General features: G+C 48.6%; 1 protein-coding gene across 1 annotated transcript; it reads left to right on the forward strand.

Annotated features, from left to right (window-relative positions):
- Positions 1–551: 551 nt before the first annotated feature.
- Positions 552–9322, forward strand: LOC145527397 (2-acylglycerol O-acyltransferase 2-like). Its single transcript, XM_081545338.1, has 6 exons — positions 552–642; positions 2554–2732; positions 6143–6347; positions 6665–6839; positions 8301–8500; positions 9168–9322. Exons 1-6 carry the CDS (start codon positions 552–554, stop codon positions 9320–9322), a joined length of 1005 nt encoding a protein of 334 aa, XP_081401464.1.
- Positions 9323–23183: the final 13861 nt, after the last annotated feature.

Raw genomic sequence — 23183 nt, forward strand, 5'->3', positions numbered from 1 at the left:
TTGGATGGCATCACCAACTCAATGGACCTGAGTTTGAGTAGGCTCTGGGAGTTGATGATGGACAGGGAAGCATGGCATTCTACAGTCCTTAGGATCACAGAATCAGACATGACTGAGCTACTGAACTGAAGTGAACTGAACTGCATATTTATCAATGGGAACCATGGATATGGCAGGTGAAAGAAGAAAATTACTGCAGCCAAGTAATACTGTAGGTGAAAAGAGGGCAGGATTGCCCTTTACTTGTTGCTTCTCTTGCCAAGTAATGGGGAAGATTGAGCAAAGGTGATCTGGCAGATAATGTATTGCGTGAAGAGTCCACTGCATTTCTCTTGCTCTGTAACAAGTTTACTCCAGGCCAAGTGATTTTAAAGATTTTATCTAAGATACTGGTGGTGGCCAGGTTAGTGCAATGAGACCCTAAGGCTGGCTGAACACCCACCCCAAGCCCCCACAAATGCTTAGCAACCTCTGTCAGCAACAAAAACTGGCAGGTGTCTCAGACCACAGCCAAGCTCAGAGAAGCCTCCCGAGCAAGCAGAGGAATCAACATGGTGGAGTTTGCACCTTTGTTTGTGCCCCTGGAGCGCAGGTTGCAGACCTTAGCGGTCCTGAAGTGGATCTTCAGTTTCTTTACCCTGCGTAAGGAAAGCTGAGATGGGACTGGGAGGCCATGGGCACCTGCCACTTCAGGTGCACATGGTACATTGATGGGGGAAAGATACAGGTCCCAAGGTGGGTGCTGAACCTAGTGCCTGGGGATCACCTGGGATGAGGGATATCTTGCTCATATGGCCTTGGTGGAGTTTTGCCAACAGGAGTGTCTATGACTGTCCATGCCCACCTCAGCCCAGCTTGGGACCTGGGAGTGTCTGGAGGAGGATAGAGAGTCAACTAACCCTGGGCCTAGTGCTAGAAAAGGGAAGCTGAGAAAAGGCATCCAGACCCTCTGATGCCAGGAACAGATGCTTGTCCCTTATCCCAAGGCAAAGAAGATCCCTAAGACGGCTTTAGGAACAGGAGTGACATGGTCCAATCTGTGGGAGACAAGCTATAATTTAGGGATCTTCTGTGTTGGGGTGTTGGGGGAGAGAGAGATGACAGGGAGCAGTTGTTACCAAATCAAATTTGCACCTGCTGTGGGAACACAGTAAGGCCCCTCTACTGACACTGAGTTGTGGTGAAAGAAAGTGCAGGTTTTACTACAGGGTCCAAGCAAGGAGTCCAGAGAGTTAAGGCTCAAAATGCCTGAAACCTCTTTGATTACCAGGGAACGGTGTCTAAAGACTAGGTGAGGTAGAGATGCTGGGTGCATGATCTGCTCCTAGAGAATCGTCTCATTGCTTGGTGGTGAGGTAACGTGGAGTCACCATCATCAACTTTCTGGTTTCCTCTCATCTGAGGTCTATGGGCTGGTGAGCAACTTCCTCCACCTGCTGGGGGTTCAGTATCTGCAAAACTATTCAAATATGAGTCTCAATATTATCTATGGCTCTCGGGAACAAGCTAACAGTCTTTGAAATTTGTGGAATGGTTAAACTGTTATTTATTTTCTTGCTTGACTGTTTTCTTTTTGTCTTTATGATTTCTCTTAATAACTTTATTTTTGAAATTAGGTGAAGGCTTAGGAAGCTAAAGATTTTCTACAAATAAGAGGCAGGCAGAGGACATGAGGGATATTTTCCAGGAAGGCTGCATAGGTCCTGCTTGATTACAAGGTTACAGCAAAAGTTAAAGAACTCAGGGAGTTGTATCCACACCGAGCAGATTAGTGTGGCCAGAATATGGGGTGCAGGTGGGTGAGTGAGGCTGGAGTAAGAGAAGTCTGACCAGCAGTAGGGAGCTTGAGGCCAGGCTGAGCTGCTTGAGCTGAGCCTCAAAGTTATGAGAAGTCACGGGCGTACTTTAACTAAAGGGAGGATATACATTTCCCTGTGGCTCAGACGGTAAAGCATCTGCCTACAATGCGGAAGACTCGGGTTCAATCCCTGGGTCAGGAAGATCTCCTGGAGAAGGAAATGGCAACCCACTTTAGTATTCTTGCCTGGAAAATCCCAGAGACGGAGGAGCCTGGTAGGCTACAGTCCATGGGGTTGCAAAGAGTTGGACGTGACTTCACTTTCACTTTCATGGTGGAATTATCTATGGAAAGATGGGCTGGGATTAGACAGGAAGTGTACTAGGTAGAAAGAATATCTTTTCTCTGGGGTTCTAAAGAATGGATACCAGAAAAAGTTCATCTTGTTACATCTCCACCAGGCATTTATTGAGCACCTGGTGAATACAGAGAGGGAGGTGGGGGGGCAAGACCAAGTGAGAAAGCAGTCTGCTGCAGTGGGAAAATGTGAGTTTGAATTTAGGCCAACTGATTTCAAATCCAGGCTCTCAATGTGACACTGGTGGTGTTGACTGCATTCTCTCCTTCATGAAGCCTTGGGAAGCTGATCTCTTCTTCCTAGGGTGAGGACTGGACAGGACAGTGCAGGCTGGGCATAAAGGAGAGCTCGTTCCTTCACACTACTGACCACTAATGATTCCTGCTTCCATTCCCAGCCTTGGTCTGCTACGTGGTCTTCATAGGCCTCCTGTTCACAAGATTCTGGATGATCAGTATCCTGTATGCAATCTGGTGGCACCTGGATCGAGACACGCCCCGGCAGGGGGGCAGGCAGTGTGCTTTCATAAGGCACTGGACCATATGGAAGTACGTGAAGGACTATTTCCCCATCTCGGTGAGTATGGGGCTGGCTAAGGAGTGGTCAGTACCATAGTCCCCACGTGTCTATGTGTGCAGTGAGCAGAATATTGGGCTGGGAGACAGGTGATAGGCTATCACCACTATGTGGCTAGAGGAAGAGTCAGTTTCTCTCTGACTATGGTTGTCCAACTTCAGTGAGGTGAGGCCACTATGAGGACTGATAAATGAACAGGATTTGAGGAAACTTGTAGGCCATGTAGTGCAGCACACTCAAGTATCTTACAGGTGTAACACCTTCAGTAGTCCAAGTTTGGAGTGAAGGAAACTGTAACAAACATAAATTTTAAGACAGCATCTAGACTACACTTTATCAGATGATGAGTCTGACATCCAGAGAAGGAAGAAGGTGTGAGCAAGGATACAGAGCAGGTTCTTTTACTGCTTTTAAAGTTTGTGTATTAGCTTTGAGGATAGAAACAGAACAGAGAGCCCTCAGGATATATCCTGCCCCAACTCTGATATGCTGTGTTTCCTTGGACAGAGCTTTGCCCATTCTGAATCTCAGTTTCCCCGTGGATCCAGAAAACAGTCTGATTACTCCTCTTCTGCCTATCCCTTAATCTCTGATCTCTGACTCTGGGTACCTCATGTCCATTTTTGATACTTACTCTGGCCCCAAGTATCAGTCCTTAGTGATACAGCCCCTGAATTTGGGTGAACTGATCTTTGGCTCCTTTCCTAAATCTCAGACAGACAAAACCCTTGGATGTAAGCAGCTGTGACGGTTAATTGTCCAGTAGGGACAGGAAGGGGAGTGCATTTGGGACACAGAGAAGTGCCAGGCAGGGACAAGTGGCTTTCCTTAGGACACAGGAGAGAAGAATGTATAGTCTTCTGTGTATTTGATGTCTGAAGACACGTATTCAATGTCTGAAGGTGGACATCGAAGGTTCTAATACAGGGTCTGCAACATGCCAGCTGTATGACTTTGGGTGAGTTACACATGCTCTCTGAGCCTCGATTTCTTCATGTGTAAAGTGGAAATGCTGCCACATACATCACTGGGTTGTGTGGATTCCATGAGACATCAGGGGCTTCTAAGGACAGCATCTGGCTCTCTTTTCACACCTGGAGCTGCTGTCAATTGCATCTCTGGCAGAAAAATTGTGTGGCATGGCTCTGTGTCTGTCTCATATACATCTCTTCTGTCCCTCCTCTAGCTAGGTATCTCCCCTGGAGGTTTTGTCAGGTGGGCACTTGAAATTTTGGGAAAATGAACCTGATTTGCAAAAATTCTACCTGCACAGTGTTTGGGATTGTTGGCCAGTGCAGGCCTTTGGCATCAGCACCTGTAGAAGGCAGAGAAGATAGAAGGAGAGATGACATGTACTTTGATGCCTCTGTCCTGGACTGAGGTCTGCAGGTGGCACTGTGACTGGTAAAGAACTCCCAAGTCATCCACACACCTCCTCTGCACCTCTCTGCAGGCCTTGCAGAGATCTTAAGGTGGCAGGAGGTAGGGGGCCAGGGAATCTCTGCTGTCTACTGAAAAGATACGCACAACCTAAAAGTTATGAGGGGCTTTGTCCTGAGACCTTACTAAGGACAGTAGTCAGGAGAGAGCCTCTCAGTAATCTTTGAGGAGCTGTTCCAAAAGGTAAGGGAGAAGTCAGGATTTATGGGTTTTTGCTGAGAAAAAAAAACACAAAAAAGTATGTAGTTAAACATCAGAAGATTAATGCCAGTCAAAGAGCAAACTCAAGTAACGATATTAATGGTTTCCTACATATGGAGAGATGCAAAATCTGGGCTCACTACAATTATTCCTTTGATGTGCATCCTCACTCTCTATGACCAGTATCCTATTTTCCTCCACCTTGAATTCCTTTCAAGCCCCATTGTCAGTGGCAGCTACAGTGGCTGCTGGCTTGAAGGCAGGCAAGCAACATTCCTTGTCCTAACAACTCTACTGCAGCTACTCCACATCACAAGTCTTTGCACTCTGACTCTTACTCTAGCTGCTGCTAAGTCGCTTCAGTCATGTCTGACTCTGTGCGACCCCATAGATGGCAGCCCACCAGGCTCCCCCGTCCCTGGGATTCTTCAGGCAAGAGTACTAGAGTGGGTTGCCATTTCCTTCTCCAAGGCATGAAAGTGAAAAGTGAAAGTGAAGTCACTCAGTCATGTCCGACTCAGCGACCCCATGGACTGAAGTCTGCCAGGCTCCTCCGTCCATGGGATTTTCCAGGCAAGAGGACCGGAGTGGGGTGCCGTTGCCTTCTCTGTCTTACTCTAGCTGCTACTGCTGCTAAGTCGCTTCAGTCGTGTCCGACTCTGTGCGACCCTATAGACGGCAGCCCACCAGGCTCCGCCGTCCCTAGGATTCTCCAGGCAAGAATACTGGAGTGGGTTGCCATTTCCTTCCCCAGTGCATGAAAGGGAAAAGTTAAAGTGAAGTCGCTCAGTCGTGTCCGACTCTTAGCGACCCCATGGACTGCAGCCTACCAGGCTCCTCCATCCATGGGACTTTCCAGGCAAGAGTAATGGAGTGGGGTGCCAATGCCTTCTCTTACTCTAGAGCTGCCGCCTAATGGTAGAGTTTCTAGTGAAATTAGGAGACTACGTCTGAGCATTGGAGCTTGCTAAACAAACCCTATGGGCTTCCTGAGCAGCTAATGGTGGAGAATCAGGTAGTGTTTTCCCCAGGACAAGCTGCCTCCACCTCATGCTGAAGTTCAGTCCAGGAGCTGGGTTTCTATGGGAAGATTTCATATCCCGAAGCAGCAGTATCACCCAGACCAAGGCCTGAGCAGGGGTGCAGTGCTGTGGGCAGGCTGTGACCAGGTGTTAGGAAGTGCTGCAGACTTGGCAGGATACCTTCCTGAGCCCTCTCTTCCCATCACTAGGGACTTGTGCCCCTCTTCTCTGCCCCTACTTCCCAGCACACTGGGGTCTCTTATACTGAGTCACAGGGATTCAGGGGTCAGCCCTCCACCAAGGACTGAATTCCAGCTGCCACAGTTCTTGGAGAGATGCTCACCCCTTTTGCGATGGTTCCTTCATTCTGTGCGGGCTCTGCTTGGGACAAGGTCTCCCTTCACGTGGGACAGGGGTTTGTGTCCCTGTCACCCTCCCAGGAGTCTTGCCTCTGCCTTGGGCAGGGGGCCTTCCTTCCCTGGTGGGCTGTATTGGCTTCATCCATTCATGGGTCCGTCCTCTCCCTCTTCATTCTATGTTCTCCCAGAGCATCTCCTTTGCTCCAGGCCTGCACCAGGAACAAGGATGTTCAGACAGGCTGTCTCTAATCAGGTGAGACACTCACATGGGGGTGAGAAAGCACTTGGGCACAGGGGACACATAAAAGAGGTCAGCACAGAAAGTTAGCAGGTGGACCAGCAAGGGCACAAGATGAAGCTCTGATTCACCAGGTTGCTGTTCCTTCAGCTGGTCAAGACTGCCGAGCTGGACCCCTCCCGGAACTACCTCGCTGGCTTCCACCCTCATGGAATTGGGGTGATTGGAGCTTTTACCAACTTGTGCACAGAAAGCATGGGCTTCTCCTCAGTTTTCCCAGGCATCTGCTCTCATTTGATGATTCTGAACATATGGTTCCTGTTCCCTTTCTTCAGGGATTACATCATGTCAATGGGTGAGTCCTCCTACTCTGGGTATCCCAGGAATTGTGAGGGCTGAAGGCATGAGGAGGGATTTTAAGGAGGGCGGTCAAATGTTCTGTACTTCTTCCAAGTGAACGTGTGGTAGACAAGGAGATGAGACCCAAAGAAGCATTTCCCACAGCTCTGTGCTCAGTGATGAATGTGGTGGGAGAGTTGGGAAAAGGGCTAGTGCTCAGCACCTGTCATCAGGGAACTCCCAGCTGAGGTTTAGAGTAGAACCCAGGCCACATACTCCTGAACCATACTTGCCTCCTGTACACTATATGTGACCACCTTCCTCTCTTCCCAGGGCTGGTCTCAGCAGACAAGGAGAGTGCTGCTTATATTCTGAGCAGGAAAGGAAGCGGCAATCTGCTGTCCATCGTTGTTGGGGGCGTCCAGGAAGCACTGAATGCCAGGCCTGGAGCCTACAAGCTGGTGCTGCGGAACCGCAAGGGCTTCATCAGGCTTGCCCTGATACATGGGTATCAGGAAGAGGGTTCAGAGTTTAGCTGGATATTGGCAAGGATTGTATTTTGGAGGGAAGACTGCAGAGGCAAATGCAGATTCTATTTTGGCAAGGAAAGTCTCAATCCACTGACAATGAAGAGTCTGTCTTGGTGATCGATATACTGTTTCATGCCCAAATACCCAGAGATGATTCTAGAAGAAAGATTTTGTGACTAAAGGATTAAGTCTCATGGATTATATTGCTGAAAGCTTGTGTTACGTTTGAGACTTAGGGAATTTGGGTGAATGGAGTTTGGGGCATAGCTTAGAACTGTCTCTCATCTTAAAACATCTGTGAAGAATAGAAACAAGCCAGAGCCGAAGAGATTTTTCCAGAAATTTTGCAGATGTTTTATACCTGTGACGTTTCTCAGAAGTATTCTGGTCTCCCTGTCATGTAACTGGGAAGGGTTAATTTTGGATTTATGCTAGATCTGCTTCTGTGCCTTAAACCTTCATCTTGCAGCTTTTGTTGGTGTTCAGTTCAGTTAAGTCACTCAGTTGTGTTCGACTCTGCAATCCCACGGGTTGCAGCAAGCCAGGCTTCCCTGTCCATCACAAACTCCCAGAGCTTGCTCAAACTCATGTCCATCGAGTCGGTATGCCATCCATCCTCTAGTTAGCATTACTTTGCTGGTGTGTGTGGTGAGTGCAATTGTGTAGTAGTTTGAACATTCCTTGGCATTGCCTTTCTTTGGTATTGAAATGAAAACCACACTTTGTTAGTGTAGGCACACATAATGGCCTGCCTAAGGGAGGTAAGGGGAAGACAATGGCAGCCCACTCCAATACTCTTGCCTGGAAAATTCCATGGGCGGAGGAGCTCGGTTGGCTGCAGTCCATGGGGTCGCACAGAGTCAGACACGAGTGAAGCGACTTAGCAGCAGCAGCAGCAGCAAGGGAGGTAACCTGAGCCACCCACTTGAGAAGGATTGCAAGGAAGTGAAACTAACACATTCCCTTACCTGAAGTTTGCCATTCTAGGGGATGTTTGCAAGGATCAAACAGTATTTTTACTTTGTTTCCTCACCTCCTCCCCATCTCTGATCCATAAAAGAACCCGGCAACCAGGCCCTGAGAAGATGGTTATTTTGAGGTGCTAGCCTGCCATCTTCTCGATCAGCCAGCTCCTGAAACAGTCCCTTCCTCATCCCCATAGTACACGGCAGATTCGTTGGCCTATCTTTCAGCCAGCAGAGCGAGCTTGTACTTGTTAACAATCCCACTGACAGTTGGTGGCCCAGAGAGGAGCCATGATCTGCCTGAAATCATAAAGCTAGGCCATGGCAGGTCTGGGAGACAGCTGGGGCCTCTTACTTTTGTCCCAGGGCTCTGTCCTCTGCTTGAGTTTCTGTTCATGGGTCCCTGAGGGAAGCTAGGTGACCAGTTTGTGCCTTCTTGCCCCTCCACATGCCCTCTCTCCTGTCTCCCCCTAGGGCAGCTCTGGTGCCTATCTTCTCCTTTGGGGAGAATGATGTATTTGACCAGGTTGAAAATTCCCGTGGCTCCTGGCTGCACTGGTTCCAGGACCGACTTCTAAAGGCCACGAGATTCTCCATCCCGCTCTTCTATGGCCGTGGAGTCTTCCAGTACAGCTTTGGTTTTATGCCCTACCGCCGGCCCATCACCACCGTGGGTGAGCCTAGACCCGGGCTGGGAAGGGGAAGGGCTACACAACAAAGGGCTTGGGCTTGTGCTTCAAAAGGACATGGACAAAGGCCAGATACATTCTTGGCCTCATGGAACTCACGTTCTAGATTGAGAAGCAAACACACGTCAATGTAAAGCAGTTTGGGGAGGGAACTTTAACTGAGATAAACAGACCATTCGCCACTACTGATTTCTGAGCACCTACTGTGTGGCAGGCACTGCACTGGCTCCTTACATGCAACTACTCAGTTTTCCCAACAACTTTGGAGGCAGGGACTATCATCCCCATTTTACCGTTGGTGAGTGTAGACTCAGAGAAAGTAAATCACTTCCAAAAGATCACCCTGCCCTTGAGTAAGGATGTTGAAACTTGAATCAGAATCTACTTGACTTTTATTATGCCAGAGAGGAGGGTTTGATTCTGACAGGAGAACCTCAAAAGGCTGATTGCAGAAGGTGAATACAAGGGAAGGGAATTCCAAGTCTGTTAGTATTGTGCATAAAATAACAATCAACAGGCTGTGAATGAGAGCCTGAGGAATTTTCCTCTAAATAATGGGCATGGGCTTTAGTGTATGGACTTAGCAGGGTCTCTTCAGCTATTCAGACATTTCATCTTGCTCTGGGCCACCACTCAGCTCTGTGTCTTCCAGTAGGGAAGCCCATCGAAGTGCAGAAGACACTGCATCCCTCCCAGGAGGAGGTGGACAGGCTGCACCAGCGCTACATCAAGGAGCTGAGCAACCTCTTCGAAGCCCACAAGCTCAAGTACAACGTCCCAAAAGACCAACACTTGGAGATCTGCTGAGTATCTCCCCAGAGAAGGAGCTGCCCCAAAGGGCAGGGCTGGCATTAGGGAGGATGGAGGGAGGTGCTCTGATCCCGGAAGGCTTCCTGGAGGTGTCTTTTAAACACATCTCCTGCATCTCCTGCCTTCACTGTCTCCAGCCTTCACTGACTCCTGCAGCTCCACCTCATGCCAGGCCCCAAGTCACATCTGGCTCGTGGCAGAGGAGACGAGACTCTGGCATCAGTGATTTGCTCTCCTGCACTGACTTCTCTGTAGTGGGCCCTCTCCTCGATCTGCCCACCTGAGCACTGGGAGAGATGCTGGGAGAGGGTGACGTCTGTGTCTCCGTCCTCTGTGGTCCTGTCACTCAATGGGCAGGACAAGAGCAGCTCCAGTGAGCAGGTTTCTCTTCCTCTGCCTTGAGTGACAGCACAGAAGCAGCCCCCAGCTGCAGCCCTTTCTCCTGCAAGCTCCCCCATCCTGCATCCCGCCTGTCCCAGCTCCTCCCTGCCTGAGATGAAGAGGAGGGTGAGGCCACACCCCCCTGAACTCATCCTGACACCTTTGAGTTTCTGAGTCCTCTGAGCCCCAGAGTGGCAGCCAGAGGGGCCAGGAAGTAGGGAAAGAGACTTGAGCTCTGTCACTGGATAAATGACCAGGGGCAGACCTCTTCACCCTTGGTGAAGTCTCAGTTTCCCCAAGGGACTATGATGACCTCTGACCTCAGCTGTGATGTCACATGGGCTGAGAGCTCCATGATGTGGCCCCTACTCCTCATTTGTAACTTCAGCCTTGACCTTGACACAGAAGGGAACTCCATAAATATCAATTCACCAATGAAAGGATTGTTTCAGTCTTCTTCTCTTCCTCCACCCTACTCCCCAACTGGGAACACTGGTCAAAGCTTCCCATTTAATCCCAAACTGGCCCTGCCACCCTGCTGCCCTGAGTCCCCTTCCCAGATGTGGGATCCAAAGGGCCAGAGAATAGCATGTTACCTCTTCCTCCCTGACCAGTCAGCTCCAACTTACCACCTCTGCCCTGTTCTGTGGGAGACAAGGGAGAGGCTATGTACAGACATAGGGCAGACCAGGGAGAGAAGGAACATGAGGAATGAATGTTCTGTGTCTGCAAGCAGGGCAGATGGGGACATGCCTCTGATGAGACGAATTCTGGGTCACTGGGTCTGTGACATACATCATGAGTGAGGGACAGGGTGGTAGGGTACAGCCAGTACTGTGAACCCTCACATCTAGAGTAGGAAAACAAGTTCTTTTCCTTCCGGAAGCTAATCACACCAATGTGTACAAATGGAGGTGGGATTATTTTGTGAATGTAAATTTGGGTCTAAGCCTGGCCCAGCCCTTTTCAGTGACTTTGCAAGTCACATCCTTTTTAAACCTCAGTTTTGTGTTCAGAGAAAAAAGCATCACAATTCATAGGTTGGGTTTTAGAGTGGGAAAAATATTTTGAGATCATTGGTCATTCTATGGCCTATGAGAAGTGATGAGGAGTAGATGTAATTAGATTCTGGTTGTAAATGTGCCCAATATCTCATGATGACCTGTTCTGACCCTAAGAGGTGGGTGCTATAGGGTACCAAGAGAGGCGGAAATCAAGAGCAGTGTGGTTGACAGGGGAGTGATAGTTTCCACCAAGGAAGAGGGAGGAAGTGGCAGGTGGGCGGGACCATGAAGGATAGGCAAGATTTGCCAGGAAAGAAGTATCTGCCCACTGCAGTTTTCTAGTACTGGGTATTGAACTGGTGCAGACATCAGTGGCTAAAGGGGGCAAGGATTTATTATGTCCACATCTCTGTGGATGGCTGAATGTTTATCCTCAGCGTTCCCGCTCTCCTACCTGCAGTGTCCTGGGACCTGCTGATCTCTTTCCTTTGATGCCTTATCTCCTCAATTTGGTCAATCAAAGGTCACCTCCTGGAACTTTTCTGGAGGTCCAGTGATTAAGTCTTCATGTTTCTAGTGCAAGGATGCAGGGAACTGGGATTATATCCTTGGTCAGGGAACTGAAGGCCTTCCTAGGTGGTGCTAGTGGTAGAGAACCCACCTGCCAATGTATAAGAAGCAAGAGACGTGGGTTCAATCTCTGGGTAGGAAAGATCCCCTGGTGGAGGGCATGTAACCCACTCCAGTATTCTTACCTGGAGAACCCCATGGACAGAGGAGCCTGGCAGGCTACAATCCACAGGGTCACAAGGAGTCGAACTTAACTGAAGCGACTTTGTACACGTGCATGCGTAAGATCCCACATACTGCATGGCATGACCAAAATAAATAACTGAATTCAACTTCTTTGTCAGACGTCAGCACACATCCCCTAACCTGAAAACCTGCTTTCCCAACCCAGTGTCCTATATCACAGTTCAGTTCAGTTCAGTCACTCAGTCATGTCTGACTCTTTGCAACCCCATGGACTGTAGCACATCAGGCTTCCCCGTCCATCACCAACTCCCAGAGTTTACTCAAACTCATGTCCATTGAGTCTGTGATGCCATCCAACCAGTTAGTTACTCATATTGTAGGCTAGCTTGGAGTGAAGAAGCTATGACAATAAGTAGGTGAGTGGTCATCTATGTCCCCAGGGAACTGGAAGCACCTGAAGGTTCCAGTTCAGTTCACCCAGGAAGAGGTTGTCAACCTGCTGCAGGAGGTGACAGTTACAGAGCTTAGAGTTGGGCTGGAGGATCCACTCCCAAGCTCTTCCATGCAGTTGCTGGCAGAAGGCTTCAGAGCCCTGCATGTGGGCCTCTCCATCATACTGCCAATTGCTACTCACCAGGATTCTCCAGAGTAAGCCAGTCACAAAGTAGAACAAGAGTTCTAGAAGGAGACTGACACCACACACACACACAGAAACCACATACCTTCTACAACCTAGTCTCTGAGTCACTCACCATGAATTCTGCCTTACCTTATCAGTTCCATGCAAGGCCCTAAGTCCAGCTCACACGCCATAGGAGGGTGTGACACCTGGAGTGAAGTAACTGAGGGTGTATTGCAGGAGCTACCTTAGCAACAGATCACGAGCTCTCAGAGATTGGACTAGGCCACCCCAGTGCTGTGGGTGTTGCAGGAGGTTGTCTGCCTGGAGGACACAGGCTGAGATGCCCACACAGCAAGTCCCCAGGTGGGTTAAAGGTGTGAGCACAGGTCAGAGGTGGAAATCATGGCTGTGACCACAGGCCTGACTGGGATGTAGCACAAGGTGACCACTGGACCTAGGTCACCTGGATGGGGGATGGGGACAGACTGACTGGGCCAGAGAGAAGGGGATCGCCCCTTGTGCAAAATAATCTTGGAGGCCTCTACCAGCCAAATAAGGTAGGAGCAAAGAGACTGATCTCAGAAGAGGGTTATCTAGAGAGATACCTGAATAGGAATATCCCCACTGGACTTTTTGTGAACCAAAGTGTCTTTTTATGTGTTAAGCACTGACACTGGGCTGTTTGTTAAGCAGTCAGCCTCCCAGGAGAAAGAGAACCAGGAGCTGCACAGCAAGGGTCCAATACTATACAGCTCCTGCTCCCTGACACCCCCACACCCCCTGCTTGTCCCTAGCCTGCCTGAGGGGACTTGACCTTTGGGAAGATTTCCCACCTACACACAGGATGACTCAGATAGCCAGAGGAGTATAGGAGCTGTCAGGTGTGGTACAAAGGCTCAGAGGCCTTCAGGATTGGGCAGAGCTGGAGTCTCCTCCTGAACTCACACTGCCCTTTGACCTGGAAGAAGTTCTCAAACATTATTGTCCTCAGGGGACAAAGGGCGTGCTGGGGCACAGCCTGGTGACACTGTTGGATGGTAATGGTGGGATGGGGGTCAGCCAGCACAGTTCTGCCACATGGCCTGGCCCAACCTTACCCTCTCAGGGAGCCTGGGTTATGCTAGGGATCGGGGGAAGCAGAGAAATTAAATATTTCCTGCCATATCAGTAAACAAGGATGTCAGTCTTCAGCAGTTGCAGATTTCCAGTGTAAGCTGGTAAACCCTAAGGGAACTTAGGAAGGAGAAAAATACCTGCCATCTAGCAACTATCAGACTACAGGCACTCCCTATAGTGAGCCCCAAGGAAGCTCAGGATGCAAAAAACACAGGACGTGCCAAGTCACTTCAGTTGTGTCTGACTCTTTGCAAACCTATGGAGTGTAGCCCACCAGGCTCCTCTACCCATGGGATTCTCTAGGCAAGAATACTGGAGTGGGTTGCCATGCCCTCCTCCAAGGCATCTGCTCAACCCAGGGATCGAACCTGCATCTCTTGCTTCCCCTGCATAGGTAGGTGGGTTCTTTACACTGGCACCATCTGGGAAACTCTATTGGGCAAGAAAGCTGAGATGCATAACAAAAGGATGATTTCAGTGAACCTAGACTCTTGCATCTTCCCATACATAGAAAAGTGCTAAATTCCTTAATTTGGGCTATCTGGTTTTCTTTAATTAACAATAATCTTTTGATGTTCAGACTACCTGCCCTTTGTTGCAAAACTTACATAACCTGGCTTCTTACGCTGTATGCAGGTCAGCAGGGGCTGTCATCTTGGTCGCTGATACCCAGTAGGATGAGGGGCTCTGGGAAGGGAAGGACTTGTCTGAAGTCACACAGCTGAAAAGTGGCCAATGCAAGATTGGCCTCAGCTCTCATCAGGGCTCTTCCAATTTACCTTGAGGGAGGACCCTGGAAAATGCCTCTCAGATGCACCTTTAAGGAAGGAGGGGTGGTCCCAGCTGCAGAACTGTCTGCATAGGGGCAATTGATCCTAAGACAGATCCACGCTAAAGTGGATTGGCCACTTTAGCCCAATTCAGGACCACTCTGATAGACTATTTTGGTTCAACTTCTCCCTCTGCCCAATTTCACTCTTTTCCCTCCTCTTAAAGCTTTTCACAGAGAAGAAATGCCTATGAATAAAGCCATGTTCACCATTCATAATAAGGAAATGGAAATTAAGATCCCCAACCCGATATGACCATACACATTAGCAAACAACAAGTCTGTCCACACCAAGGGCCAGAGAGGATATGCATCCAAGGGATCTCACATACATTACCGCTGAGGGTGTAAACTAGTAATGCTGTTTATGGAAAACCCTGGCACTACTCCTCCCCAGCTCATGCAGTCACATACCCTTTGACCCAGCAGTCCCTCTGGCCATTGAAACTGGGACGGAGAAAGGCCCCAGAGACAGAGACCAGTGAGAACGCTGGTATCAGAGTCAATCAAAGAGGCTGGCTGTGGGGGTGGAAAGCAGCTTTCCCATGCAAGAGATATCTAAATCAACAAAAGACTAGAGCATGAGGGAGAAGGTGAGGGTGGGACGTTCTGGGAGAATAGCATTGAAACATGTATATTATCATATGTGAAACAGAACACCATTCCATGTTCGATGCATGAGACAAGGGCTCAGGGCCGGGGCAATGGGATGACCCAGAGGGATGGGATGGGGAGGGAGGTGGGTGGGGGGTCCAGGAAGGGGAACACATGTAAACCCATGGCTGATTCATGTCAATGTATGGCAAAAACTATTACAATATTATAAAGTAATTAGCCCCCAACTAAAATAAATAAATTTATAAAAAAAAAAAAAAGACTAGAGCATGAACTTGTCATAAAATGATATTCAAATAGTGTACAAACATATTAAAATGTATTCAACCACATTAGGCATTAGGAAACCACTGTGAGCACAAAGAAGTGTTCCCGTATGCTCACTACAATGGAGTAAATGTTGAGGGGGATGTGGAGCAACTGGAATTTTCATCAGGGGCTTGTGGGTGTAAATATGTGTGACCACTTTTGGAAAGCTCTGTGGCTATGTGGAGACTGTGGCATGGGCAGATGAGGGTAAGTCAAGTTCAGTTTTAAACAGGCTGTGATGGAGATGCCGAGCAGGCTGTGAAGGAGCTTGTCAAGTACCCACCTACATAGTCAAGTCTGGAGCACAAGGGAAACCAGGAGAGTGTGGTATTCACAGGCCAAGTGATTTCAAGAAGAAGAAAGGAACCAACTGACACATCATAGGAGCTCTGTGTAAAGTGAGCATCTGTGAACATCAACCTACTTCATTTGGCTTATGAATTTTAACTACTATTCTGACTGAGGCAAAAGACCCCTCCTCCTAGAAGCCTGCCAGGAATAACAGCACAGTCTGTTCTATTTTCAGATGGAGTAAAAGTGGAAACTGACCTTCTTTAAGAGTATGAATGTGTGGTGTTGAGTGGAGTAAGTGGGTTGAAGGGGGAGCAATATTCCCTGAGAATGAGGTTCTACAGATATCAAATTAGTTTCAGCCCCACAGATGCCCCACCTGTGAGAGGAAGCTGGGATTAGCCTGTGGTAGGGACCCAGAGTCATAGGTCAGAGGGGAATTCCTCACTGGGCCCGATTCTAGCCTGCTTCAGTCCTGGCCCACAGGCCAGCGACAGGTTGGTTTCTTTCTCTCTCCCTCATTCAGCAGTAAAGGGCAGGGCAGGCAGAGGAAAGTGCCGAAGCAAAAGCTAAGAGGTTGAAGGAGCTCAGGGAGTTGTAGGAACACTGAGCAGCTTAGTGTTGCAGGAGCCCAGGGTGCATGTGGATGAGTAAGGCTGGAGCAAGAGGGATTCAGGCCAGCTGTGAGGAGCCTGAATGCCAGGCTGAGCTGCTTGGGCTATGCTTCAAAGTTATGAGAAGTTGAATTAGAGGGGAGATCTGGTGGGATTTATCTATGGAAAGATGGGCTGAGGGTAGGTAGAAAGGGGCTGGGCAGAAAGAATGTCTCCTTTTCTCTGAGGTCCCAACAGTGGAAACTAGAAACAATTAATCCAGTCACAACTCCCCCAGTCATTTATTAAGCACCTGGTGAATACAGATTACTTAACTAGACAGAGAGTGAGATGGAAGGGAAGACTGGAGTGAATAAGCAGCCTTGTACAGTGGGAACAAGTAAGTTTGAAAAGAGATCTATGTGGCTTCAAATCCAGATTCCCAATGTGACACTGCCCAGGCTGCGTTCCCTCTTCCTTGAAGTCAAAAGAGTCTGACTCCTTCCGCCTGGGGTGAGGGCTGGGCAGGACAGTGCTTCTGGTGCTGGGCATGTGGGGAGAGCTCGTTCCTTCACTCCACTGACCACTAATGCTCCTGCTTCCCTTCCCAGTCATTCTCTGCAGTGCGGTCTTCATAGCCCTTCTGTTCACAAGATTCTGGATATCAGTATCCTGTATGCCATCTGGTGGTACCTGGATCAAGCCAAGCTGTGGCAGGGGGCAGGTACATCAAAAGCGTAAGGCACTAGGTCATATGGAAGTACATGAAGGACTATTTCCCCATCTTGGTAAGTATGGGGCTGGCTAGGGAGTGGTCAGGACCATAGTCCTCATGAGTCCATGGGGATGTTTGAGCCCACGAGCAATGAGCGGAATACTGGGCCGGGAGCAGGAGACAGGCTTCTACCACTATGTGGCTAGGGGAAGAGTCTGGCTGTGGTTCTCCAACTTCAGTAAGGTGAGGCCACTATGACAACTGATGAATGAACAAGATTTGAGGAATTGTGTAGGCCATGTAGTGCAGCACACTTAAGTATCTTACAGGTGTAAAGCCTTCAGCAGCCATGCTTGGAGGTGCAGGTATCAAGTCATGTCCTTAGAGAACATCTAGCCCAACACTTCTTCAGTAAGAAAACTGTCACCAGGAGAGGGACAAAGATGTGACCAAAGACACACAGCAAGTTCTTTTAGTGGTTTTAAAATTTGTACATTAGCTTTGTATAAGATAGTAAGGCAGAAAGCCCTGAACTGGTCCTCAGGATGTATTCTGCCCCAAATTCCAGGATGCTATGTGTCCTTGGACAGTCTTTCCCCATTCTGAATCTCAATTTCCCCATGTATCCAGTAAGCATACTGCTCCTTCCTACCTGAGCATCTGTTAACCTCTGACTCTCTGATTAACGGAACTTCATGGCCATTGTGGAAAACTGATCATAGACTCAAAGGTCAGTCCTAATTGAAGCAGGCAATGACTTTAGTGAATTTAACTCCTTTTCAGCATTACAAAAAGACTAAATCTTTGGATGTAAGCCCCTCAGAAAGAATGGTTTACTGTCAAAATATGATAGAAAGTCAGTAAGGACGCAGAAGTGTGCCAGACAGGGGCCTGGTGAAGGATAAGAGCAACTGTGGAGACCCAGGGGCAGCCAGAGGGGCAGGAGGGAAACCAGGAGAGTGTATTCACAGTCCAAGTGATTTCAAGAAGAAGAAAGGAACAAACTGTGTCTGAGGCTGCTGAAAAGTCAAGGTAAGAGCTGAGAATGGACCACTGGATTCAGCAGCGTGGAGGCCACTGTTGAACTTGTTTAGGTTGGTTCCATGGAACAGTGATGTCTGAAGTCTGGAGGAGGGAGGACAGAATGGGAGTGAAGTATGTAGAATGCAGATAGCTTATCCATGAGGCATAGGAGAGGAGGTGGAGGAGAAAATGGGGATAAGGGATTTTTAGACGAAGGTTGTTACTGCATATTTATGGAGAACACTGGACATGGATGGTGTTGGAGACAATATTACAGCCAAGAATTAATAGCTGGGAATGTGTGAAGAAGACAGGGTTGCTCTATACTTGGTGCTTCACTTGCCAAGTGATGGTAAGATTCAAGCAGATAAAGAAAGATGCTCTGGCTAGTAAAGCATTACCTGAGGAGACAAATGTCCTTCTCTTCCTCCATCTTTACCTGGGTCCAAAAATTTGGACTCAGATCAGTTCAAAAATTTCTCCTGGGAAAGAGGCCCCTATCCTAAGGGCAGGGCACACTGGGGTTGGGTTGAGTTGGACACCCACCCACCAGCCCTTGCAAATGCTTAGACAACCTCTAGAGCAAAAAAATCCAGCAGGTGTTTCCAACCACAGCAGAGCTCAGAGAATCCTTTGGAGCTGGGAGCTGAGAAAAGAGATGTGCGCCAATTGGTGCCAGAAGCAGGAGTTTGTACATTGTCCCTTATCTTGGGGACAAAGAGGAGCCCCAGGAGGGCTTTAAGTACTGGAGGGACATGGTCCAATCTGTGTGGTACATGTCTTATGGCTGAAGCCGAGAGATTTGTTGTCTTTGGGGTGTGGGAGGCAGACAGATGACAGGGAGCAGTTACAGTCTATATCAAGGGTCCCTAAGTATTGTTCCATGGTCAAAATCCAGCCCATTGGCCATTTTCATATTTGTATACTCCATGAGCAATTTTAAATGATTTTCACATTTTAAATGATAAGGTGTCTATACAAAATCTTCCAACTTGCCTCTTTAGCCTCAAAGTATAAATATTCACAATCAGGCTCTTTAAGGAAAGATTACTTACCCTGGTCTAGAGTGGCTGGCGGTGGTGGAGAGAAGGACCCCTTTTCAGAGATGATTAGAATGGTCCATATGGTAAGGTTTAAAGGCTGGAAAGAGAGTAAGGGTTTCCAGTAGCATAGTAAAGACCATGTATTTAGGGAAGAGCTGATTCATGCTGGGCATAGAGCTGGTGTCCATGAATGTTGGGAGGATGATGTAGCCAAAATATTAGAATTGAATGCCAGGTCCCATCCTACTCTTGCATACGCTCTCTGAGCTTCTGTAAAGTGGGGCTTTACATTTTCTCCCCCTTTGTGTTATGAAGTGGAAGAAGGGGTCTCCTTTCCTCAGGAACTGAAAAGACTCCCTAGTAAGGATTTAGCCTGCTGACGGGAGTTAAAGGGTGAGCCCAGAGAGGGTATGCAGGTTTCATTCATTCAACAAACATTCATTCACTTGCCTTCATTCATTCAACAAATATTCATGGACACCAGGGTGAGCCTAAGTAGGGGGGCTTCCGTGGTAGCTCAGCTGGTAAAGAATCCCCCTGGAATGTGGGAAACCTGGGTTCGATCCCTGGGTTGGGGAGATCTCCTGGAGAAAAGAAAGGCTACCCACTCCAGTAGTCTGGCCTGGAGAATTCCATGGACTGTATAGTCCATGGGGTCACAAAGAGTTGGACACTACTGAGCAACTTTCACTTTCACTTCAGGGTGAGGGGGTGGTGGGATGTGGGGAGGTCTCTTGGTCAAGAGGATGCCTCGTGTGTGGGTTCCTTCCTAACATTTTTTTCTAATTACAAAACGAATTCACGATATTATAACACATCCAAAGAAAATTTGTATGGAATGTGAAAGATTTCCCCTAATCCTGCCCACCAGGAACCACTATTAACAATTCAATTTTAATCTCTAGAGCTGGTTTTCTAAAAGTGGGAATGGCTCACACAGACTTCGATTTTGCCCAAGGACAGAGACCTAGCTGGGCTCTTTTTCTTCACGATGTAGTGACAAAAATATAAATAAATAAAATTTAAAACAAAATCCTAGACATCTTGTTTCTGCTGGCATCCTGTCTCCTTCCTCCAAATTTGTGGGAATCAGCGTGAGAAAGCCAGGAATTTCTGTTAGTTCACAGTTGCACCACTGGCACCTCACATATCATAGGAGCTCTATGTAAAGGGAGCATCTATGCACCCCGACTTATTTTGTTCGGCTTATGAAAATTAGAGACAAAGGTGTGACCAAGGACGCACAGCAAATTCTTTTAGTGGTTTTAAAGTTTGTGCGTTAATTTGGGGTAAGAAGTAAGGCAGAAAAAAGGCATGAACTGCTTTTCATGATGTATCCCGCCCCAAATTCCAGTATGCTATGTGTCCTTGGATGGAACCTTGCCCAATTAGCTCCTTAGTTTCCTTATGTATCTAGTAAGCATACTGCACCCTCCTACTCTGAGTTCCTCCTAATCTCTGACTGCCTCAGGGCACCTCATGGCCAAAACCTGTCCGTGGTCTCAAGGATCAGTCCCATTGAAGCAGACTTAATGATCTGAGTGAATTTAACTCCTTCCCAGTATTACGAAAGACTAGGTCTTTGGATGTAAGCCCCTCAGCAAGAATGGTTTATTGTCCAGATAGGAGGGAAAGGCAGTCAAGACACCGAAGGACACAAGGCAGGGGCAGGTGACTACCCTCTGGAAAAAAGAGAGAAAAATTATATAGAGTGTGACCTATGGAGCTAGAGGGATTAATTTCTAATACCAGGTCTGCAACATACCACTGTGTGACCTTGGATGAGTTACACAGTCTCTCAGAGCCTCCGTTCCTTCATATGTAAGGTGGAAATGATGTCATATATAATGGGGTTGTATGGATTCCTTGAGACATCAAGTCGCCCTAGGGCATCAAAAAAGCAGTGCCTGGCTCTCTTTGTACCTGGAGCTGCTGACAGTTGTCCATGGCAGACAAATAGTGCTCAGGAGCTCCGAGCTTGTTTTATCCAGAGCCCTCCTGTCCTTCCCACGCTGAGGAAACTCTCAAGGAAGGTTTCTCAGCCCAGACACTATCGACACAGGTAGGGCAATGGACTTGATTTGAAGAAGACCTATGTGCATGGTGTTTGAAATTATTGCCCACTGCAGGCCTGTGACAAAACAACCAGCAATGGGCAGGCAGCACCACCAAGTGACCTGTAGAGAACAAGATGACATACATTTTGATTCACCTGACCGGGAGTAGGAAGCTTCAGGAGCAACACTCTTACCTGCAGATTCTGTTGTTGTTGTTCAGTTGCCAAGTTGTGTCTGACTCTTTGTAACCCCAAGGACTGCAGCAGCATGCCAGGTTTCACTGTCCCTCACAATCTTCCAGACTTTGCCCAAGTTCATGTCCATCGAGTCAGTAATGCCATCTAACCATCTCATCCTCTGTCACCCTCTTTTCCTTCTGCCTTCAATCTTTCCCAATATCAGGGTCTTTTCCAACGAGTCAGTTCTTCGCATCAGGTGGCCAAGGTATTGGAGCTTCAGCTTCAGCATCAGTCCTTCCAGTGAGTATTCAGGGTTGATTTCCTTTAAGATAGACTGGTTTGATCTCCTCACTGTCCAAGGGACTCTCAAGAGTCTTCTCCAGCACCGCAGTTCAAAAGCATAAACCAAATCCCTGGATACCACCATACCTACAGTCTGAGGGGAGATATAGCCCTGCCCTCAGGGACAAATCCCCACCCCAAGGCTGAAGGGAGACACAACCATGCCTGAGGAACCTATTCTAGAAGACTCATATCCCTGCCTCAGGAAGCTACAGTCTGAGGGGAAAATACAGCCCTGCCTAAGGGAGCCAAACTGTAAGAGTGGACACACTCTTGCCTAACGGAGTCCAAATCTGAGGGCAAACACAGCCTTGCATCAGGGAGCCATTCTGAGAGGAGACACAGCCCTCTGCTCAGAGCTCCAGTCTAAAGGAAACAGACCCTTGCCTCAGGAAGCAGAGTGTGAGAGGAGACACTGCCTTTCCTCAGGCAGATCTTATCTAATGGGAGAAGGTTTGTTTCAGGGAGCCTGATAACGAGGAGTTACATGCCCCACAAGGAGCCCATATCATTGGAGACACAATCTTGCCCCCAAGAACCCCAAAATGAGGGGGTACACAGACATACCTCAGGGAGGAGCAGTATCATGGGAGCAATACCCTGTTTCAGGGATTTCCAGTCTGAAGGGAGACACAGCCCTGCCTCAGAGAGCCCTCATTTGAGGTGAGACACAGCCCTCCTCAGGGGAGACACAACCCTGTCTTAAGGCTGTGCAGTCCAGGGGATAAACAACACTGCGTCTGGCACCCCCAGGCTTAGGGTAGACATAGCCCTGCCTTCAGGAGGGCCTGTCTGAGGAGAGACAGTCCTGCCTCAAGAAGAGTGTGAGTGGAAACACAGCCTTGTCACAGGGAGCCCCACCATGAGAGGAAACACAGCCCTCCCCTCAGAGAGTCCCAGTTTAAATGAGATACAGTCCTGCCTCAGAAAGCTGAAGTGTGAGAGTAGACAAGTTCTGCCTCAGGTAGCCTGGCTCCGCAGGGAGAAGTAGCCTTTCCTCAACGAGACCTAGTCAAATGGGAGACACAGACCAACCTCAGGGATCCTGAATCTGCCGAGAGACTGGCCTTCCACCCAGAGCACTATCTGAGGGGAGACACAATCTTGCTGCAGCGATTCCACGCTGATGGAGTACACAGGCCAGGGAGCGTCAAGTTGAGGGAGACAGAGACATACCCTCAGGGATCCCCAATCTAAAGGGAGACACAGCCCTGCCTCAGGGAGCCCCACTCTGAGGAGAAGCACAGTCCTACCTCAGGGATTTCCAGTCTCATGGGAGAACAATCTTGCCTCAGGGTGCCAAATTGTTAGTATAGACACAGTTGTACCTCAGGTAGCCTCATCTGAGGATAGACACAGCCTTTCCTCAGTGAGACCTAGTTTAAGGGGAGGAACAGCCCTGTCTCAGGGAGACTGAATCTGAGGGGAGACAGCATTGCTGATGAGAAACCTCATTTGAGGGGAGATACAAGTCTGTCTCAGGGAGCTCCAGTGAGATGAGACACAGCCTTTCCTCAGCAAGGGCCAGTCTGAGGAGAGACATATGCCTGTATCAGGAATTCCCAGTCTAAGAGGAGACACATCCCTGCCTCAGAGAGCCCCACTTTGAGAGGAGACACATCCATCCCCTCAGAGAAGAAAGACTGTGTTAGTGGCTCAGTTGTGTCTGACTCTTTGCAACCCCATGGACTATAGCTGCCAGGCTTCTCTGTCCATGGAATTCTTCAGGCAAGAATACTGGAGTGGGTTGCCATGCCCTTCTCCAGGGGATATTTCCAACCCAGGGATCAAATCCGGGCCTCCTGCATTGCAGTCAGATTCTTTACTGTCTGAGCCACCAGGGAAGCCCCTCCCATTGGAAATCCCAGTCTAGATGAGACACAGTCTTGCCTCAGGAAGCTAAAGTGTGAGAGTATACACAGCCCTGCCTCAGGAAGATCTGGACAGAGGGGAGACGCAACAGTACCTCAGGGATTTGCCATT

The sequence above is a fragment of the Giraffa tippelskirchi genome, chromosome 11, assembly GCF_054371585.1.
Source record: "Giraffa tippelskirchi isolate mGirTip1 chromosome 11, T2T-mGirTip1v1.2.pri, whole genome shotgun sequence".
NCBI classification, from domain to species: domain Eukaryota; kingdom Metazoa; phylum Chordata; class Mammalia; order Artiodactyla; family Giraffidae; genus Giraffa; species Giraffa tippelskirchi.